Below are 21572 nucleotides of genomic sequence, written 5' to 3' on the forward strand. Positions count from 1 at the left end.
GAAGCTTTTGAGCCTGGTAGCAGGAAGTCAGAAGTGCAGGCTGAAGCTCGGGATCATTCTCCGAGTAGGCTCTCCTCTCTCCCCAGCAAGAGTTGTGAGCATGTCAGGCGTAAGGAGCCGGACAGGCTCTCTCCTCAGGATTTCCGCTCCTCTTCAGTTAGGCGTCAAGAGCTTGACAGACGTCAAGAGCCTCGTTTTCGTCAGGAGCGAAGGAAGAGTTCTTCGGCTGGTGGCTACTCTCCTTTTGACGGACGCTCGGAGCATATTAGGCGCCAAGAGCCTAATAGGCGCCAAGAGCCTAGTAGGCGCCAAGAGCCTTGTAGGCGGCAAGGGAAGCAGTCTTCTCCGTTGGATCACTCCCGATTGGATAGGCGCTCAGAACCTAGTAAGCGCCGCGCTTCTGACAGGGAATCCTCTGTGGATGTTTTCTCTCCCCGTGGCAGGCGTCAAGAGCCTGGTAGGGGTTTTGAGCCTGATAGGCACCAAGAGCCTGGCAGGCGTATTGAGGATGGCAGGCGCCAAGAGCCTAGCAGGCGCAGAGAGCCTGATAGGCGCTCTCCCTTTTCAAGACGCTCTTCTGTGGATATAGACTCTGTTTCCGACAGGCGAGCTTCCACTAGTAGGCGCTCCCCAAGTAGGCGCTCCCCAAGTAGGCGCTCTCCTAGGAAGCGCTCTCCAAGTAGGCGCTCTCCTGGTAGGCGCTCTCCAAGTAGGCGCTCTCCTGGTAGGAGTTCTCCTAGTAGGCGCCCTCTTTGTAGGCGCTCCCCATGTAAGCGCTCTCCCAGTGGATTTTCTCCTATTAGGCGCTCGCCTAGTAGGCGCTCTCCGAACAGGCGCTCTCCAAGGATTAGCTCTCCTCCGGGCAGCAGAACCTCTAAACGTCATTCTTCGGAAGAATTTATTGGGGATTCTGAGGAAGATTTGCCCAAGGATGCTTCGGTTTCTTCATATAAGAGACTAACAGATCCTCTTGCAAGTTTTGGGGAGTCTCTTTCGCCGTTGCTCCTCCGTCTCCTCCGTCCTTATTTTCAACGACCAATACGGCTAAGAAGTCTTCTGTCGTTAAGATGAAGCCGACAGTGTCGATGAAGAAGGCTCTTAAGAACTGCGACGACTGGTTTGTTATCAAAAGAAGAGAAAGGCAAGACCGTTTTTTCTTTTTCCCCCGTCCAAACTGACGGGGTAAGATGGGGTTCTGGTACAGTCAGGGAGAGCCCTTGGGTCTGACTCTTCCCTCTTCAAGCGACTCGGACTTCTCTTCGTTGGTTGATTCCGCACGTCGCTCGGCGCTGAATTCTGCGAAGACGACGTGGGGTATGAGCGAGTTGGATCACCTTCTGAAGGGAATGTTCCGAGTCTTAGAAGTTTTTAACTTTCTTGACTGGACCCTTGGAGTCTTGGCTAAGAGGACTCAATCAGCAAGACAGACACACTTTCACCTGAAGACCTTGCACGCAGTTCTGTCTTGTATGGACAAGGCAGTGAGAGACGGTTCCGGGGAGATTGCTTCACTTTTTGGTGCAGGAGTAGTCAAGAAGAGAGCCGTTTTCTGCTCTTTTCTTACCAAGGCGGTTTCTCACGCACAGAGAGCTTCCTTGCTGTATTCACAACTTTCTCCGCAACTCTTCCCGAAGAAGATTATTAATGATATCTCCAGCTCGTTGTCAGCAAAAGCGACGCAGGATATGCTGGCTCGCTCTGCTAGAGTTCCGAAACCTTCGTTCCAACAGAAGACGAAGAAGGAGACTCAGAGTAGGCAGGAACCCTTTCGAGGAGGCCCTTCGTCTCGCTCTTCTTCCTCCAGAGGTTCGAGACCACCTAGAAGAGGAAGGACCTTCTCTCGGTCTATTAGGGCCAAGAAGTAGTTCGTGTGTCCTCCAGACAACTGTGGGTGCCAGACTTCTGAACTTTGCAGATGTCTGGGCACGAAAGGGGGTGGAACACTGGTCCCTCGCTATCATCAAGAGGGGATACCTCATTCCCTTTATCTCGAGACCACCTTTGACCACCACTCCAAGGGAACTGGTGGCCAAATACAAAGACCCACTAATGAATCAAGCCCTCGCTCTAGCAGTAGAGCTAATGTTAGAGAAAGAGGCAATAGAGATGGTTCAGGACCCTCTTTCCGCGGGGTTCTACAACCGTCTGTTCCTAGTTCCCAAGAACTCAGGAGGATGGAGGCCGGTTCTGGACGTGAGCGCCCTGAATGTCTTTGTGAAGAAGAGGAAGTTCGCTATGGAGACGACTTCATCAGTCCTAGCAGCTCTTCGTCCCGGGGACTGGATGGTGTCACTGGACCTTCAGGACGCTTACTTCCATGTGCCGATCCATCCTTCTTCTCGCAAATTTCTCAGATTCATGTGGGGAGGAGGGAACGTTTTTCAGTTCAGGGCCCTATGCTTCGCCTTTCCACGGCCCCCCAAGTATTTACGGGGCTGATGAAGAACGTTGCCCAGTGGCTTCATCTCGAGGGAGTGAGGATTTCCCTCTACTTGGACGATTGGCTTATCAGGGCCAAATCCAAGGAGAAATGTCTGGAGGACGTACGATTGACGTTGAGTCTAGCAGCTTCTCTGGGTTTGCTAGTGAATTTCAAGAAGTCACAGCTAATCCCCAGTCAAGAGCGTATCTATCTGGGGATTCTGATGGCTTCTCAGGTTTTTCGGGCGTATCCGTCCCCTCCTGTCCCCCCAGAAGAGGAATAACACCCGAGGTTCTTGGAGAAGGTAGCAATCTTTCTAGAGAAAGATGTATGCACAGCGAGGGAGTGGATGAGTCTGTTGGGGACACTCTCCTCGCTGGAGCAATTCGTTTCTCTAGGAAGGTTGCACCTCAGACCCCTACAGTTCTTCCTGACGAGGAACTGGGATCGAAGATCTCAAGGTCTGGACTTTGCGTTCAAGATCTCGCAAGAGATAAAGGAGGATCTACGTTTGTGGGTCATAGTCAACCCTCTACTGTTTCCAGGAAGGCCATTTCCTTGCAGGTTTCGGAACCCCAACCTAGTGTTATAGCAGACGCTTCGGACATAGGTTGGGGAGCTACTCTCGGTCGAGAGAAGTGTCAGGCACCTGGATGGGGGATCAGGTGTCCTGGCACATCAACAAGAAAGAGCTAACAGCGATTTGGTTAGCTCTCAAGAACTTCGAACCCCTCGTAAAAGGAAAATCAGTTCAGATCAACTCGGACAACACCACAGCCCTGGCTTACATTCGGAAACAGGGGGGGACTCACTCTTTCTCCCTGTACGAGACAGCGAGATCGCTCCTCCTGTGGTCAGAGGAAAGGAAGATAAGTCTTCTCACCAGGTTCGTACAGGGAGAAAGAAATGTCAGAGCGGATCTGCTAAGCAGAAGGAATCAAGTCCTTCCCTCAGAGTGGACTCTGCACGCGGACGTATGCCAGGAGCTGTGGAGGAAGTGGGGCAGGCCCCATCTCGATCTATTTTGCGACTCCAGGAATGCGAGGATAGATCTATACTGCTCCCCTATTGCGGACCCAAGAGCAGTGGCAATAGATGCATTCCTGATGGATTGGAAGAATCTGGATCTTTACGCATTCCCGCCTTTCAAGATTTTAGGGGAAACGTTAAGGAAGTTCGCAGCTTCAGAGGGGGCAAGGATGACTTTGATAGCTCCGTTCTGGCCCGCCCACGACTGGTTCACAGAGGTACTGGAATGGCTGGTGGTGTTCCAAGATCCCTACCACTAAGGAGTCGATCTGCTCAAACAGCCCCACTTCGACAGGTTCACAAAAACCTCCCCGCTCCTGTCTGACTGGATTCAGACTATCAAGAGTCTCGTCAGAGCTAAGGGCTTTTCAGCAAAGTCTGCAAGGGCTATCGCAAATGCACGTTGACCTTCCACATCTAGAGTCTACCAGTCGAAGTGGGATGTTTTTCGACGTTGGTGCAGGACTCATAAAGTTTCCTCCTCCAGTACCTCTGTGACTCAGATAGCAGATTTCCTTATCTTCCTGAGGGAAAAATGCGGGTTAGTGGTCTCCACCATCAAGGGAGGGATCAGGAGCATGCTTTCCTCAGTTTTTCGTCATAGAGGATTAAACATAGCCGAAGACAAGGACCTCCATGATTAATCAGATCTTTTGAGACGGTTAAAAGAACCTCCTCCTTAGTTCCTAGCTGGAATCTAGATGTCGTGCTGCTCTTCCTGAGGTCCTCAAGGTTCGAACCTCCCCATACAGCTTCGTTCAGAGATCTTTCGATGAAGACACTTTTTCTCTGTGCGTTAGCGTCAGCGAAGAGGGTCAGCGAGCTGCAGGCTCTAGAAGGTGAGGTAGGTTTCCAAGGAGGCTCCGCGGTTTGCTCTTTTCTTCCGGCTTTCCTAGCCAAAAATGAAAACCCTTCTTCACCGTGGCCCAGGAGCTTCGAAATTAAGAGCTTATCCTCCTTAGTTGGACAGAAGAGGAGAGATCTCTTTGCCCGGTGAGAAGCCTGAAATTTTTATCTTGAGAGGAAGAGAAGACTTGCTGCTAATGAGAGCAATCTCTGGTGCTCTGTAAGGGACCCCAGTAGGCCCTTATCTAAAAATGCCCTCTCATTCTTTATCAGGAATGTGATCAGAGAAGCCCACACTTCTTGCAATCAGCAACAGTTTAGTCTTCTGAAAGTCAAGGCGCACGAAGTACGGGCCATCGCGACATCTTTGGCTTTCAAGAAGAATTTGTCATTGCAAAACCTCATGAAGGCCACTTTTTTTTTGGAGGTGTGAATCAGTCTTCTCCAATCACTACCTAAAAGACGTATCAATTACGTATGAAAAGTGTTTTGGGCTAGGCCCTTACGTATCGGCGGATTCAGTGCTGGGGCAGGGAGCTGAAACACATCCTTTTTAATCTTTTTCCCTGTTAGTTTTAAATTTGAGTTTTTGGTTGTACGAAGGAGGTTGCAGGAGGCAGCTCCTTCTTTCGTATACTAATGTTAGTATTTGGTTAGGTGATCGGTTGTGCTTGAGGCTCCTTGCAATTGGTAGTGATAGGCTCTGGCATGTAAGCGGGTTGATCCCCATTGACCAGATCCTGCTTGGATTCTGCCAAGTAAGTGGACTCAGTTCCCATTGGTAGACCCAAAGAGTTCTTCAGCCATAGGTCATGCCCTCGCTGAGACTCTTTAGGCAACGCAGACTAATAGACAGTAACTATGAAGTCTTCTGCCTAAATCAGGTAAGAACCAGAGGTTTATATTCTTTATTCCTTTAACATGTGTTGTCCCCACTTTCTAGGTAAGTTTGTGTCTCTTTCCCTCCACCAAGGGTGTCAATCAGCTAAGTATATATCTGGCAGGAAAGTTCATGTACAAAAATGATATTGTTAGTATACAATAAAGTTTTGTACATACTTACCTGGCAGATATATACTTAGCTTAGGTCTCTGACGTCACGACAGAAAATTCAAAACTCGCGGCACATGCTACAGGTAGGTCAGGTGATCTACCTTACCCGCCGCTGGGTGGCGGATGTAAGAACCAGTCCCCCTTTCTTGTCATATTATTTTCTTCCTCCTGTCTCCTGAGGGGAGGCTGGGCGGGCCATCAATCGTATATATCTGCCAGGTAAGTATGTACAAAACTTTATTGTATACTAACAATATCATTTTAGCAAATAAATTTTAGAAACTAAAGGTTACATTGATGAAGATTCATCTTGCTTGGTATTTTGACATATAGTACTGTATAATCCCTTTTCATTTTTCTGAAATGATTACGTGACACATATGAAATATGAACATATTATTAGACATGTTATGTTAGTTCTTTCTTGATTTACAGTATGCTGGTAATACAGCTGCAAAGACAGAGTAAATTGAGGTGTATATTTTCAGGAACTCGTATCAGTCTTCGATTATGTTGAGTTCCATTGGGTTAGTAACTAACATCCCATCATACAATGACTGGCTCATAGAAACTCAAGCTGAAAAACTTACACTAGCACCAAAGCAAGTAACTGAAATTGAACTTTTGTTCAAGCCTTTGGTGGAAGATGTTGGAAAGAAAATCAAGGTAAAATTATGATTTGAGTTTTTCACTAAGTTTTTTTTTTTAACTTTTGAATTTAGTAGTATAGTTTGTCTTCATGAATCCATTAGTCATAATCAGTCAGAACCATTAGTCAAGATTAACCTGACTGTGCAAATGGTTCCTGGTCACACCAACTTGACAGATCTTTGATGGAGAAAAGTCCTTTGCGCATGCCAGCTTATACTCCACTGGTCAGAAAGCAAAGAGTTATTCCTCTTTGCTTCTTTCTGAAGTTTGTTTTGCTGCTGTTTTTTCCCAGATTATCAAGTCTCTTTCAAGTTATTATGATGTACAATCCATGTTTTCATTTGCACATGTGCTTATTTAATTTGCTTCACTTTGATATGTTGTGTTTATTGAATCTGTAACTAAACACTTTTTTGCCATTTGGTTGGTGCCATGATTGTAATCTCTAAGAAACTTTTAGAAGTACTCCTTATTTTGAGTTAATTTGTGATTCATGAAATTCCTTTGATTTCAGTGTATAATTATTCCTTGGTTTTTCAATATTTACATTTAGTATGGGAGTTGGCTAGAGTGAGTTTTGCCCTTTCCAGAATGTATCTTAGAAGTTTGTATTATTTAGTTTATAGTTTTTTTTTTTTTTTTTTTTTTTTTTTTTTTGGTTTCTGTGTTAACAGTGTTCAAAGTTTTTTATTATTAAAATTATCCAGCTCATTTGAACAGAGCCCATGAGCTTGAAGGTCTTTGATGTTTAAATTTTATCTTCCAAGTTTCCAAAATTGGAAATAATCTTTCTAGATATATTCTTAGTACAAGAAATTACTGATTAGTAGATATAAAATTTGGAATAGTATAGTAATAAAATATTAGGGAAACTTGAATGACCTGAAAGTTTCGCTGGGATGCCCTGTTGCCACTTTTGGGGGGGAACCCTGGCAGAGAGGTAGCTTGATATCTTTACCACCAAGTAGTTAATGTTGTGAAGATTAGTTTTTAAATGGAGTTATCCCATTCTAACTTGTCTGTACTCTTTCAGTAAAACAAAATATGTACAGTTCTGGTTCTGTGCTGGCAAAATTCCATGGTGGGATATCAGCTTTGTTATTTTAGTTGATTGATTGTGATGAATAATAAAATGCAACTTATTATTTTTTATATTTCAGTCTGCATTTTTATTCTCATATATGAGCATCTGATTTGTGGAACCTTGTACGCAAATTAATGTAATTATAGATTGTTCCGATACGTAATACAAACCCACGGTCCTTTAACAATAGAAGGTAACTAGCGGCAGCTGGGGACGGTCGTAAGCTTCGAACAGGGGAGAACGGTAGTTAACTGCTTGTCCGATCGTGCGCGCGCCGCGCGCGGGCGGTGAAGAATCACTTTGCTTTCGGCCGTGGTGTGACAGGACGTGTTCGTCATCGCTCTGCCCGCTATTTCGTCGTGTGCTTTGGATGTTTACAATTTCTTCTGACTGGTTTGTTTGTGGTCTTGAATGAAATTGTAAGTACTCTTTTTTCATTTTTCATTGGTGAAGTGAATTAATTATCATGGATCAAGAAGAGCTTTCGCCGCGCCCACCAGCTGCCCGTAGAGTGTGTCCCGGGCTGGAGGGGCGTAAATGCGGCGGATTCCGCTCTTACCCAGACATTGATCCTCATGAGTTATGTTATCGGTGTCGGGGGCGAGAATGCTCCCGAGCCGAACCATGTAATGTGTGTGTAAATTGGTCCGAGGCGCAGTTGTGCTGTACGAGGGTAGGAAGAGGCGTAGGTCGACCAAGGAGTCGTCGGAAAGCTCTCCAGCGACTCCTTTGGTTACGGATACCTCGTCATCCTTCCTGCCTCCAGCTCAGCCCCCACGATTTGCGCCTTCCCCTGCGGGGGGGGTTTCGGAGTCCTTCTCCTCACTCGATCCGTCGAGTGTGGAGGAGGGTGCCCGATACCCGGATGTTCAATTGTATTCGGGGTCTTCCGTCCGCTCTGGGTGGGGTTCGTCCTCCCCCAAGCGTGAGGGTGCCCCTCTAACTGACCCGACTGTTCCTCCCTCAGGTGTGCCTTCTGTGAGTGACGACCTTGGACAGGTGTGGGCGTCGTTGGGACTGCAGGGCGCCCCCAGTATCCAGGCTTGAGTTCAACGGCTTAGCGGGGTCGGCAGTTGTGTACTCATGGTGTAGTCACAACAACGACCAATACGGTGTCCACACCAGCGTACGCCGCCCCTCCTCATGTGGTGTACACGCAACACATTGCGTCGGTGACTCCAACGGCATCAATTCAAATGCCGATCGCTGCCGTACCTAAGAGGGGCGTGCCGCCGCCACCTGGGTTCTATGTGCTGCCGACTCCCGACTTTCGCTGTCCGAAAAGTTCGCCCCTGGATCTACCGCCCGTCCCAATGATGAGTTTGGCTGAGATGGAGAGGTCTGTGACGCCGGACTATGCTGCCGTACCTGCCGTACCTGCAGCGAGTGTTGCTGGCCCAGCCCCTCGCGCCGCTCCTACAAAGCGCGCGGTGCGGGACGCTCATGGTGATGTTGCTGCTGGTGCTGGTCCTGCTGGTGCTGGTCCTATTGGTGCTGGTCCTGCTGCTGCTGGTCCTGCTGGTGCTGGTCCTGATGGTGCTGGTCCTGCTGTTGATGTTCCTGCCGCTCCTGCCGTGCCTGCCCCTGCCCACGTCGCGTCTCGTCATGGAGGTGCTGCACCGGTCTCAGGTCTTTCCGGACAGGATCAGTCGGGGCGTGTTGCTTCGGCAATTGGCCCGACTTTTCCATCCATGGAATGAAGACCTAACGTCCGTCCTGAGAGAGCTGACGAAGAAGAGGAAGAAGAAGAGGAAGGTGTCGTCGTCGTCTTCATCGTCTTCTTCGTCGTCTGTTGCCGCCTCTCCCCCTTCGACTTCTAAGGCTTCCAAGCCGAAGAAGAAGAAGGCTGCCTCCTCCCCCCCTAAGAAGGCTCCTACGGGACCTTCGAAGGCCCGTCGCGCTCTGGCGTGACGGTGGGGGGTGCTTCTGCTGGTCCATACCTTGTTCCCTCGGGAACAGGGCCCGTCCTCCCTCTTCTGAGAAGAAGAAGAAGACGGGGACCAAGGATGTGCTGGCTATTGCTGGTACATTTCCGCGGCCTGGTCTTGGTAGCACTGCTGGCTAAGCCAGGTGCACCAGGATTCGACTTATCGTTCGCGGAGAAGGTCCGAGTGTACGGTCTCCTTCGGGCGACCGTGCAGCTAAAGTCAAGACGCCTGAGCTTGCTCACCGTCATGACAGAGGCACGGAGCAGAAGACTGTCGAGAGTCGCGCAAGTGACGCTCGCCAGGCCAGCGGCCCGCTCTCGTAGCGACCAGCCGTACTCGTGTTGACGTGACGGTCTCTGACCGGCCACGGGTTGAGGCTGGGAAGAGGTCCCCTCGACCAACGGCATCAGCTTCGGCTGGTACCAGCGGTTTGACGTGCCGTGAGGACGCTCACCGGTCTCACCGCGAAAGCGAGCTCTGCAGATCACCTGACCGCCGCTCCCACAGGGACCGGACGGAGACGGTGGCCAGCAGCAGCTCGTCTGACGCACGGGATCGGGGTCGACGTGCTCAGTCGAGCGCTCAGCCACAGGTGAGCGGCACGACCAGGCCTGCAGATCGATCCCCACCGCGGGTTGGTGATCGGCTGCAGCCCCCCACGTACGCTGGGAGCGGGGGGGCGGGAGTGGAGTGGAGCGTCAGGTCTGTCTCTCCTATACCTTCAACTTCCTCGGGCTACACGGGAAGAGACGAGGTACCTAGGAGTGATCGTGAGAGGTGCGCCGCTCACGATCCCGCCACGACGCCGCACGAACCAGGCATGGTCTTTAGGACCCAGCCAGGTCGTACGCGCAAGTGGTTGGAGGCGACCGTCAGGGGTCTGTTGCTGTTCCTCCTTCTGAAGGAGGAGGGTCTCGAGAGCTGCTCCTGTTGGAGGGACTGGACGGTCCTACTCCTCAGGACGCTGTGACTCCTGAGATCCAGAGGAACTTTGCCCAGGTTATTGCGCTGATTCGTCAGCACAACGACCTGGGGGAAGGATCGCCGCTACCACCATCTGAGCCCACGTCCCGGCTCGAGTCATTTTGGGGGCCTAAGAGGGAACCCAAATTGACGGTGGGACTGCCGCGATCTGAGCTTGCAGACTCAGTCCTTGACCAGGTGGAGAATTTCGTCTCAGGACGAGAGGACTCACTTAAGTCAGGACGGTCTTCCAAGCTACTTCCTCCTCCTCTGCAGCGACAGCGGAAGTTCTACGTGCCATCAGTGGATCCAATACCGCCCAAACAGGTTAACCCGGAGCTAGCTAGGCTAACTCAGGTGTGTCCCTGCAGCAGCTCCTGTCGGAGAACTTGTGGTTCTCGCAGCAGGAGGCACTGGGCCTGGAAGCTACCGCTATGGCGGCTTTCCAGGCAGTCTCTTGGTTGGATCTGTGGTCCCTCACAGTATCCAAGGTCGCGGCCGACGCCGGGGGCGCTGCCCTCGAAGACGACCCCGACTTCAGGAGACTGTGCCAGTCTGGAGGTAGGGCCATCTCCTACCTCGCCCATCAGACGGCAAACCTGTGGGCCAACTTGGTTCTCCGTCGTAGGGACGCTGTCCTTACACGAGTAGCCAAGGGGGCCGGGCGTGAGGCGGTAAATGGACTACGTAACGGACCAATGAAGAGTTCCTCCGCTCTCTTTCCCGGAGAGATGGTGGACGCTGCGGTGGAAAGACGGCGCACTGATGACAGTGACCGTCTGGTTCACCAGGCAGTTACGAAGGTTTCTGGGCAACCTCGTATAACTGCGGCTAAGCCTAAGAGTTTAGCTAGCGCTTCCTCGGCTGCTAAGACGGCTGCTCCATCGAAGCCCTGAGGAAAGACTCTTCCTGCTTCAACTTCTGGTAAAGGAGGCCGTAACCAGCCCTCCTCCCAGCCCTCCTTTCCCCGAGGAGGTGCTAGGGAAGAAGTCGAAGCGAGGTGGGAAACGCTAGGGACGGCGTTCCCCCTCACCAGCTGCCGGAAGTGGGGGGGTGCCTAGCGAGCCATTGGGCAACTTGGCAGCGCTACGGTGCCGAGACCTGGATAGTAGACGTCCTTCGGGAGGATATCTACTACCCTTCGAATCTCGGCCCACCCTCACCTCCAACCCGGTCCATCTGCAGACATATGTTCTGGGATCCTCAAAGGACGACGCTCTTCGGCAGGAGATCAAGACCATGCTGACCAAAACGAGCTGTGGAAGTCGTAGTGGATCGGTCACCGGGCTTTTACAGCAGCCGTTTCTTAGTGGGACAAAAAGGCATCGGGCGTGGGGGCTGGCGCCCGGTGATAGATCTCTCTCCCCTGAACCGATTTGTTCGCCAGACTCGGTTCAAGATGGAGACGGCACGCTCCGTGCTGGACTTTTCCAAGCTTCAATCAGGGGCTCCTATCAGGGAAGAACGACTTCATGCTTTCAGTGGACCTGAAGGATGCGTATTTTCAAATACCCATCCATCAGTCCTCCAGAAAGTACCTCCCGCTTCATCTTCGACGGGACGGTGTACCAATTCAGGGCACTTTGCTTCGGTCTCTCAACCGCCCCACAGGTGTTCACGAGAGTGTTCACGCTGGTGTCTTGCTTGGGCCCATTCGCACGGGATACGGCTTCTGAGGTATCTCGACGATTGGCTGGTCCTGGCGAGCTCCCGCTCGCAGTTGCTGCAGGACAGGGATCGACTTCTAAAGTTTTGTCGCGATCTGGGGATCGTGATAAACTACGAGAAGTCCGATCTCGAACCCAAGCAGAAGATGAAGTACCTGGGTATGCTGATCGATACGGTAGCAGCTCAAGTCCGCCCCGCAGACTTGAGGATCAGCAAATTCAGGGAGGCAGCCGGCCGGTTCCTGTCTCGGCAGGAAACAGGCAGCTCAGCAATGGCAAGTCGTGATCGGCCACCTGTCGTCACTCGAGAAGTTAGTTCCTCACACGTCTTCACCTGCGGTCTCTTCAGTGGAGACTAAAGGAGAGTTGGTCACAGGTAAAGGATACCACATTTCCCCGTGTCCATCACGGAGAAGGTGAGGCAGGACCTAGCCTGGTGGCTCGACGACAGGAACCTCTTAAGAGGGGTGCCTCTACGCACTCCCCCCCCGGAGATGCTGCTGTTCTCAGACGCATCGACCGAGGGATGGGGCGCACACCTGGAGGAGTTGCTGGCTGCAGGTGTGTGGGACCATCACGACAAGCACCTTCACATCAATGTCCTGGAGCTCAAGGCGGCGTTTTACGCTCTCCAAGAGTTCCAAGACCGCTTGATGGGACACTCGGTGGTGTTGATGTGCGACAACACCACAGTAGTGGCATACGTCAACAAGCAGGGGGGGGGCCTAGTGTCTCTCCAGCTACACCAGTTGACTGTGCAGGTGCACGAGTGGGCCACGGCTCACTCGATAGAGCTGTCAGCACGCTACATTCCAGGCAAGAGGAATGTAGTAGCAGACAAGCTCAGCCGTCGGGATCAGGTAATAGGGACCGAGTGGTCCCTACACCCAGAAGTGGCGGAAAGGCTCTTCAACCTGTGGGGGCGTCCGGTCATAGACCTGTTCGCCACCCGGCACAACAAAAAACTTCAAGTTTTTTTGCTCAGCCGTGCCGGGACCCATGGGCAGCTGCAGAGGACGCTCTCCAACACCCCTGGGACAACCTCTTCGTCTACGCCTTTCCTCCCTTTTGTCTGATTCGGAAAGTGATCAGCCGAGCGCTGGTCACTCCCAATCTCAGGATGATCCTGGTGGCTCCCAAACGACCTCAAAGCGTTTGGTATCCGGACCTGCTGGCTCTTCTTGCGGAAGAACCGAGAGAGATGCCCCACTGGCACAACCTTCTAGCCCAGCCACACGTAGAACGGTACCACCGAGCAGTCCAGTCCCTACAACTTCACGGCTGGCTGTTATCCACCATCTCTTGCGAACGAGAGGCTTTTCTCGCAGCGCAGCAACAGAGATGGCTGGACACGTCAGACAGTCCTCTGCAGCTGTGTACCAGGGGAAGTGGGCCGTCTTCTGTGGTTGGTGTCGTAGCCACTCTTCAGCAGGTAGCGGATTTCCTCGTGTTTCTTCGCCGAGAGAAGCTCCTCTCAGTACCCACAGTTAAAGGATATAGAGCCGCCTTGGCGCTCGTCCTAAAACTGAGGGGACTGGACATCTCGAACTCGTTCGAGATCTCCTTACTAATGAGGAGCTTCGAAAGGTCTTGCCCACCCAGGGAACTCAGGCCCCCTGAGTGGGATGTGACTCTCGTCCTTAGGAGTTTGACTCGAAGACCATTCGAGCCACTCCGAGAGTCGTCAGACAGGGATCTGACCCTCAAGACCCTCTTCTTGCTGGCCCTGGCATCCCCCCGGCCCCCCCCCCCGAAGAGAGTAGGGGGAACTTCATGGTCTGTCCTTCAATGTTAAACATTCAGGGGCTGGGGATCTGTGACGCTCGATTTCGTCCCGAATTTCGTAGCTAAGACTCAGAATCCGTCGATCCCTGACGACAGGTTCGAGTCTTTCACGATCCCCTCCCTAATGGATTTCACCGACAACGAGTACGGATGAGGATGCTGCTTTGTCCTGTGAGGGCGCTACGGCGCTATCTGAAGAAAACTCGACACAGGCTGAGTGTCGACGCCTCTTCGTAGCACCGGGGGTGACCAAGAAAAGAAGTATCCAAGAACACGCTTTCTTTCTGGCTGCGTGAGGTGATCAGGAGAGCGTACGAGGCTGATGGTAGTGACGACATCCGTACGCTCCGACCGAGAGCCCACGAAGTCAGAGGTATTGGACCCTCTTTGGCGTTCCGCAAGAACTTCTCCGTGGCGCAGGTCCTGAAGGCAGGTGTCTGGGCCAACCAGACTACCTTCACGTCCTTCTACCTTCGGGATATTGCCCACAAGTCCTTGGATACTTTTTCCTTGGGACCTGTGGTGGCTGCTCAACACGTTGTGTAAGCTTACCCAGCACCCGAGCAGGCAGAACAGCATCGATTCCTGGTGTGACTGTAGGAATGAATGGTTGAATGAGAGTGCGACTGGCTTCGCTTCTCCATCTTTCTCTCTCTCTACCTGTGGGCAGATGGGTCACGGTCATCACCATGCTGGAAAGGAATCCGATGCAGGTAAGCTAACTCGACCGAGCCCCAATCTATCCCTTTAGTTAGGGATAGAAGCAAATATCCTCCACTCCCTCCAACAAGGGGGAAGGAGTGGATGCCTACTTGAGACAAACCCATAACTTTATGTTGGCTCCTGTACAGGAACAAGTTCTTGCAATGCTGGTACGAAGAGATACGCTTGCCTCTCTCTTAGTACTTGGCTCAGCGGTCTGACCATTGATCCTGCGGTGCACACCCCGATCAATCGGACAGAGGTTTGGATCCCTCCCTTGCTCTTACGACCAGGGAGGCATTCCCAAGGTTGGACGAACACCAGTCTGTTCACCAAAAAGACTCAGATTCCACCACCAAGAAGTGAGTCTTCCTATTGTTAAAGGACCGAGGGTTTGTATTACGTATCGGAACAAATGACAATTTGTCGAAAATTGCATTTTTCCTAACTATACAAACCTGAGGTCCTTTACATATAGTCCCACCTCATACCACCCCTCACTCTGCAACTTTTTGCATGGGCCTAAAGCAAAAGTGGATTCTTCACCGGGCCCCGCCGGCGCGAAGGCGCGCGCACGATCGGACAAGCAGTTAACTACCGTTCTCCCCTTGTTCGAAGCTTACGACCGTCCCAGCTGCCGCTAGTTACCTTCTATGTTAAAGGACCTCAGGTTGTATAGTTAGGAAAAATGCAATTTTCGACAAATTGTCATATTTTTTGCTTTTTTCTTATTATTATTATTATTATTATTATTATTATTATTATTATTATTATTATTATTGTTGTTGTTATTATAATTATGTTATTATTTTGTTCTAAGAGGTTCACAATAATAAAAAATGTTGCAAGTTCATGTATAATTTAAAATACACTCAAACTCACAATGTTTTTTTATTATTGTTGGACTTCTTAGAACATATATACTCTCGTGATAGAGAGTTTTTCCCAACATTATTATTATTATTATTATATTATTATTATTATTTTTTTTTTTGTTTTTTTTTTTTTTTTTTTTTTTTTTTTTTGCTCTATCACAGTCCTCCAATTCGACTGGGTGGTATTTATAGTGTGGGGTTCCGGGTTGCATCCTGCCTCCTTAGGAGTCCATCACTTTTCTTACTATGTGTGCCGTTTCTAGGATCACACTCTTCTGCATGAGTCCTGGAGCTACTTCAGCCTCTAGTTTTTTCTAGATTCCTTTTCAGGGATCTTGGATCGTGCCTAGTGCTCCTATGATTATGGGTACGATTTCCACTGGCATATCCCATATCCTTCTTATTTCTATTTTCAGATCTTGATACTTATCCATTTTTTCCCTCTCTTTCTCTTCAACTCTGGTGTCCCATGGTATTGCGACATCAATGAGTGATACTTTCTTCTTGACTTTGTCAATCAACGTCACGTCTGGTCTGTTTGCACGTATCACCCTATCCATTCTGATACCATAGTCCCAGAGGATCTTTGCCTGATCGTTTTCTATCACTCCTTCAGGTTGGTGCTCTACACCACTTATTACTGCAAGTAGCTGATGTTTCTTGCACAGGCTCCAGTGGAGGGTTTTTTATTATTATTATTATTATTTTTTAGGAAGGAGGTCCTTCTCTGAGGGGCAGTAGCATTGAATACAATAGCTGTTTTCAACGGCATTTAATTTATATAGAATCTTCTCAATTCTTCTTCTTATCTTTTTCTCGTCAGCATGTAGCTGGTGTATTAAGTTTCCTTAGGACATGTAAAGATTTTCATTTGTCTTAGGTTTATTCCTCTAACGTGTCGACAGCTCACAGGCAGTCATCTATGAGAGTTTACAGTACAGTGAATTAAGATACGTTTTACAAGTATTTATAGCATGCAAGGTCGTGTACAATCGGTGGGCGGGTCGATGGGAACGGATTTTAATTGTTCGTTGGATGGTAACGAAATCTCCCCTGAGGCGTTCAGACCTACGTAGTTTGGACGGGGTTATTAGCGTCGGTTGGGTGTTGGTTGGGATACCCACCTCTTGGGCGGCAGGCTGTACATTTGTTATATCTTCCGCTCGTTCTCTCCCCCTTTCTCTCTACTTCTTCCGCTCTTTCTCTCTCTCTTGCTCTCTCTTTCTCTCTCTCTGCTCTCTCTTTCTCTTTTCTGCAAGTTCCTCTCTCTCTCTCTCGTTCGCTCCTTCTCACGCTCTCTCTTTTCTCTCTCTGCCTGCTCCTCTCTCTCTTTCTCTTTCTCTCTCTGTTTGCTCTCTCTCTCTCGCTCTCGCTCCTCTCTCTCTCTCTCTCTCTCTCTCTCTACTCTCTCCTCTCTCTCTCTCTCTCTCTCTCTCTCTCTCTCTCTGTCTCTCCCCCCTCGATCTCCTCTGCCTCTCTCTCTCGTGGCGGTATACGTAGTCGGTTGGTTTCTTGCGCCATTTCTTTATGATGGTGGTAAGAAACTCTGTTTCTTTTACCGTGTTGATATTCGGTTTTTTCTCTAATATATGTAATGCTTCAAGATAACGTAGGCGTTTTCGGTCCGGTGCATGGTCAATAATTTCTATGTTCTTTATAAGCTCGTCTTTTGGCGTCCTTTAGGTTTTTCCCTATAGGATGAAAATGGCCCCTTCTTGAAGATGGCACGAGAGACGCTTGGAGAGTCTGGTAGTGGATCATCCCGATATAAAGAATGGTGGCATCCATCCACCGAGCATGTGAATTCGTAGATGACACTCCGCCTTCTCTTCAAAGACGTTTCTGGGGGCGCCGGGTTGTTTTCTAAGAAGGTCCAGCTGGCTGGTTTTCATGTTTTTTGTAATAAATTATGAGGCTAATTTTATCACCTTGTGTAGTGGGGGAGACATTTTCACTGATTATTTTCCTTATAGCCTTTTCATCTTCCAAATATTTGTGGTGCATATGATTTTTATAAAATATTTTTTATAGCTCCACTTTGGTCGTTAGTTACGGTCGTTCTTTCTTGGTGCCATTTATTTATGGAGTCCCTCGTTTGGCGTTCGACATACGGTTTGAAAAGTTATTATAATGAGAACTTGTGTAGACCTTTCGTCTCGCCTGGTGGTTTCTCTCCATGTGGAACAGTGTGTAAGGGCGCGGCGGACGAAGGCCTTCGTCCGCCGCGCCCTTACACACTGTACTGTAAACTCTCATAGATGACTGCCTGTGCGCTGTCGACACGTTAGAGGAATAAACCTAAGACAAATGAAAATCTTTACATGTACCTTAGGAAACTTAATACACCAGCTACATGCTGACGAGAAAAAGATAATAAGAAGAATTGAGAAGATTCTATATAAATTAAATGAACGTTGAAACAGCTATTGTATTATTATTATTATTATTATTATTATTATTGATTGTTATTATTATTATTATTATTATTATTATTATTATTATTATTATTATTATTATTATTGTTATTGTTATTATATATTATTATTATTATTATTATTATTATTATTATTAGTATAGTTATTATTATTAGTTATTATTATTTTGGTAGAGAATGAATGTAATTGAATAATAATAATGATAATAAGAAGAAGAAGAATAATAAGCAAACATTTCCATATGCTGTGATTTTTTCCAAAGTACTAAATGGTAATTGTTGGTTTGTTTTAGAACACCTGTGAAAACAAAACCTCCAAATTACAAAATTTTTTTTTTTTTTTTTTGTGCCTTTTCCTTTTTGGTGGCTGGTTTTTTCAATAGTTTTTGTAATTAAAAATTATGAGCTAATTTTATCACCTTGTGTAGTGGGGGAGACATTTTCACTGATTATTTTCCTATAGCCTTTTCATCTTCCAAATATTTGTGGTGCATATGATTTTATAAAATATTTTATAGCTCCACTTTGGTCGTTAGTTACGGTCGTTCTTTCTTGGTGCCATTTATTTATGGAGTCCCTCGTTTGGCGTTCGACCATACGGTTTGAAAAGTTATTATTAATGAGAACTTGTGTAGACCTTTCGATCTCCCTGGTGGTTTCTCTCCATGTGGAACAGTGTGTAAGGGCGCGGCGGACGAAGGCCTTCGTCCGCCGCGCCCTTACACACTGTACTGTAAACTCTCATAGATGACTGCCTGTGCGCTGTCGACACGTTAGAGGAATAAACCTAAGACAAATGAAAATCTTTACATGTCCTTAGGAAACTTAATCACCAGCTACATGCTGACGAGAAAAAGATAATAAGAAGAATTGAGAAGTCTATATAAATTTTAATGCCGTTGAAACAGCTATTGTATTATTATTATTATTATTATTATTATTATTTTATTATTATTAATTATTATTATTATTATTATTGTTATTATTATTAAGTTTATTAATTATTATTATTATTATTATTATTATTATTATTATTATTATTTTGGTAGATGAATGAATGTAATTGAATATAATAATAATGATAATTATTACTACTATAAGAAGAAGAAGAATAATAAGCAAACATTTCCATATGCTGTGAGTTTTTCCAAAGTACTAAATGGTAATTGTTGGTTTGTTTTAGAACACCTGTGAAATAACATCCAAATTACAAAATTTGTGCCTGTAAAGATAATTTTTTTCTATAACCCTGACATAGGAGATGGAGTGTAATAATCCCTCCAGCACTCTCCAGACATTTTCTAAATGCTGACCAACATCAAATATTGTTGTTGAATTTTTTTTTTTTTTTTTTTTTTCATTTTCTTCCGATGACATCTTTGACATCATCAGAATCTCGGTGGATGAAGTTTGTATAATGTCATTTAATGTCATCAGAATCTCAAAAGGTTAATAACACTTAGAAAAAACTAGAAAATTGACTATGAGGACTAATTTAAAGTGGTGAAATAAAAGTGCTGTTGGAAGGCTATTATAATTTAAATTCAAGGTAAATCACCACAATATATAGGAGAATAGAGTGCTGACATAGAACAGAGAACTACTGTAATGGATGCCACTCCAGACTCAGTAATCATGCATTTCATAAAAAAAGAAGCATGTAACAAGTGACAAAAATGCACTACGTATTGTATTGTTGACTGCATGTAATTACATTACTGACATTACAAATCAGTATAGGAGATCTTGGTGGCGAAGCTTAATTATATAGGTTTATTTCAGCTTACTGGTGTACGAGCACAATTGGGTAGCAAGGATAGCAAACTTGTAGTTGGCCTTCAGTGGTCAGGACCTGGGAATGAAGGCGTAACTTTGAATACCAGCAATACTCCTTCATTTAAAGAGTTTAGGTAAGTTTTCTCTTATATTTTCACGAACTTAAAAATTTATTGTTCTGTATGATGAAGTTGGCCATGTTTCATCATGTTGCAATTAAGGACTTTCCGACTATTGAAACATGAAGTGGATGGCTCTTCAAACATAGGGACCAGTTCAATGGCAAACCTAGTGGCTTTGTCTAACCCTGCCTGCCTGCCCTTCTAAAAACAGGCGATGGAGGGAAGAGAAAGGAGTGTAATCTGAAAGGTGTGGTAGATCTGCCTCTTGATGATGGTAAGGTTTTGAATGTCAAGGAAACAGGTGGCTTGAAGAGGTTGAAAGCTTTTTAAAGAAACTGTCAAGGAATGCAGGTGTCTACAGAGCAAACTGAGGAAGAGATGATAAAGCAGGTGTTATGAGGCCACCAGTCATGAGTGTTAACTCCTTCCTAAAACTCATGAGAAATAGTTCTTGAAAGAAAAAGACAGATTCCACTCAGAAAATCTACTTTTCAGAATTTTGTTCAGATAGTCATTAGGTATTATAGGACCTCAGATAATTGTGTGAAATACTTATATTAGCTCAATATGCCTTGAAAGATAAATAAAGTAAAGATTAGGTTAGTACAAATAGTATAAGTGCCCTTGATTCAATCCTGTCAGGGAGGGAACTTAAGATGAAGCACTCAAAACATGAAAGCAAATACCTTACCCAGTTTATAATTAGTACCATGTTTGGAAATTTTACTTTCATTCATTATTAAGGCAATTTTTCACTTAAGAATTAGGAATTCATCTGTCCATCATCTGGCCGTGATTTCATTCACAAAATCATGAACAGTACTTATGATCCCTGTTCCAAAGTTAGTGTGAAATATTTTGATTTTTTTGAGCACAAAACACAAAATATAAAGTTATAATTCAGCAAAGGTGGTTGTGCGGCGGCGTCCTTGACCACTCCTAACCCGAGCTACGCATGCGTTGCCAGATATCACAAGATTCCTTGCTTTCATCTGCTTTTTAACCAGATCCAGCTAGACACTAGAAATTATCCTATTGTTAAGACCTCAGGTTTGTAGCTATGAAAAATACAAATTGTCTTAGAAAATTTGTCATTTCTTGCACAATATCTGTAGTTGTCAGTTGAGTAATGTAAATATATTCATGATGGAGAAGCTTTTAGAGGCTGCAGGACTCAGATGGTCTTGAGACTTTTTTCCATGAGAGATCTGTAATAATTTAACTAAGCTGTGAATATTATTCCATTTATGTTGTCCCTTAACCATTTAAAAACAATAAAAGTTTTTATTATTTTTAGAAAATAGTCCTGTTTGGTAAAGCAAGAATAGAATATGGTAGAGAACAGTTCATGTTTTTTTTTTATTGATGTTTTGTGAAAAACTATTGACAATGGAATGCAGTTATATTCTTTATTCATTGCAGCCTTTTGTGTCCAGATGGATTTGACACATGTGTTCCTGTTGCAGAAGCAGATATTCTACCCCGTCAGCCCAAACTTTCAGTTACTGTAAGTACTGAAAGGTAGTGAAGCTTAATGATATTGTAGTCTTTTTTTTCGAGTTACCAGAAAGTTACATTAGGTATCCGAAATACATACTTTTCCTGTTTTTCTTTGGTATTTTTCTTCCTTCTTTTGAGATTTCTGTGTATTCCACTTCTGTTTCTTTTATCTTAGTCATTTATGAATAAAACTTGAATAGTAGTAGTTATCTTGCTGATTTTTGGCTACCGTAAGTTCCACATTACTGCATATAGTGTGGCACACAATTAAGGGAATATCATTAACATTATTCAGGAAGACATCATTTTCTAGTATATATCTAGTAACAGAAAGCATGCTTCAAAACTAACATTTGAAACAGTAATTTAAAATATTTGATTGATTGCATATTTTTTGCAAACATTGTAGGTGATACATTGACTTTGCTGCATTCAAGAATATCTGCTCCTTTTATAGTTCTCATTAGTTTCACTTGTTTTACAGACTGGCAACAGAAGTTTGACATTTTATTTTTTTTTTATACTGTTCAATACTAGTCATAGTACTTAATATATGTAAGTAATGTAAAGTGATAAATTAACCATGATAAGTAATAAATTAAATCAACACTTTTAACATTTTTTGCCTAGTTAAAGGGCTGATTTATTGGTTGATCCATTTTATGATTAATTTAGATAATTTTTCAAACTTTAGGTTGAAAGTTATATATCAGTCTTACCTTTCTCCTGTATTAA

The 21572-nt window shown here is 46.2% G+C and overlaps 1 protein-coding gene across 2 annotated transcripts in view; it reads left to right on the forward strand.

The window, feature by feature from the left end:
- Positions 1–21572, forward strand: part of LOC135222705 (trafficking protein particle complex subunit 11-like) — a 196784-nt gene that overhangs the window by 166406 nt on the left and 8806 nt on the right. For both annotated transcript variants that reach the window (XM_064260891.1, XM_064260892.1), the window contains exons 13-15: positions 5839–6016; positions 19222–19349; positions 20760–20844. In XM_064260891.1, the coding sequence (XP_064116961.1) occupies positions 5839–6016; positions 19222–19349; positions 20760–20844 (391 nt within the window). The remainder of the gene's footprint in view (positions 1–5838; positions 6017–19221; positions 19350–20759; positions 20845–21572) is intronic.

This window comes from Macrobrachium nipponense, chromosome 8 (assembly GCF_015104395.2).
Source record: "Macrobrachium nipponense isolate FS-2020 chromosome 8, ASM1510439v2, whole genome shotgun sequence".
NCBI classification, from domain to species: domain Eukaryota; kingdom Metazoa; phylum Arthropoda; class Malacostraca; order Decapoda; family Palaemonidae; genus Macrobrachium; species Macrobrachium nipponense.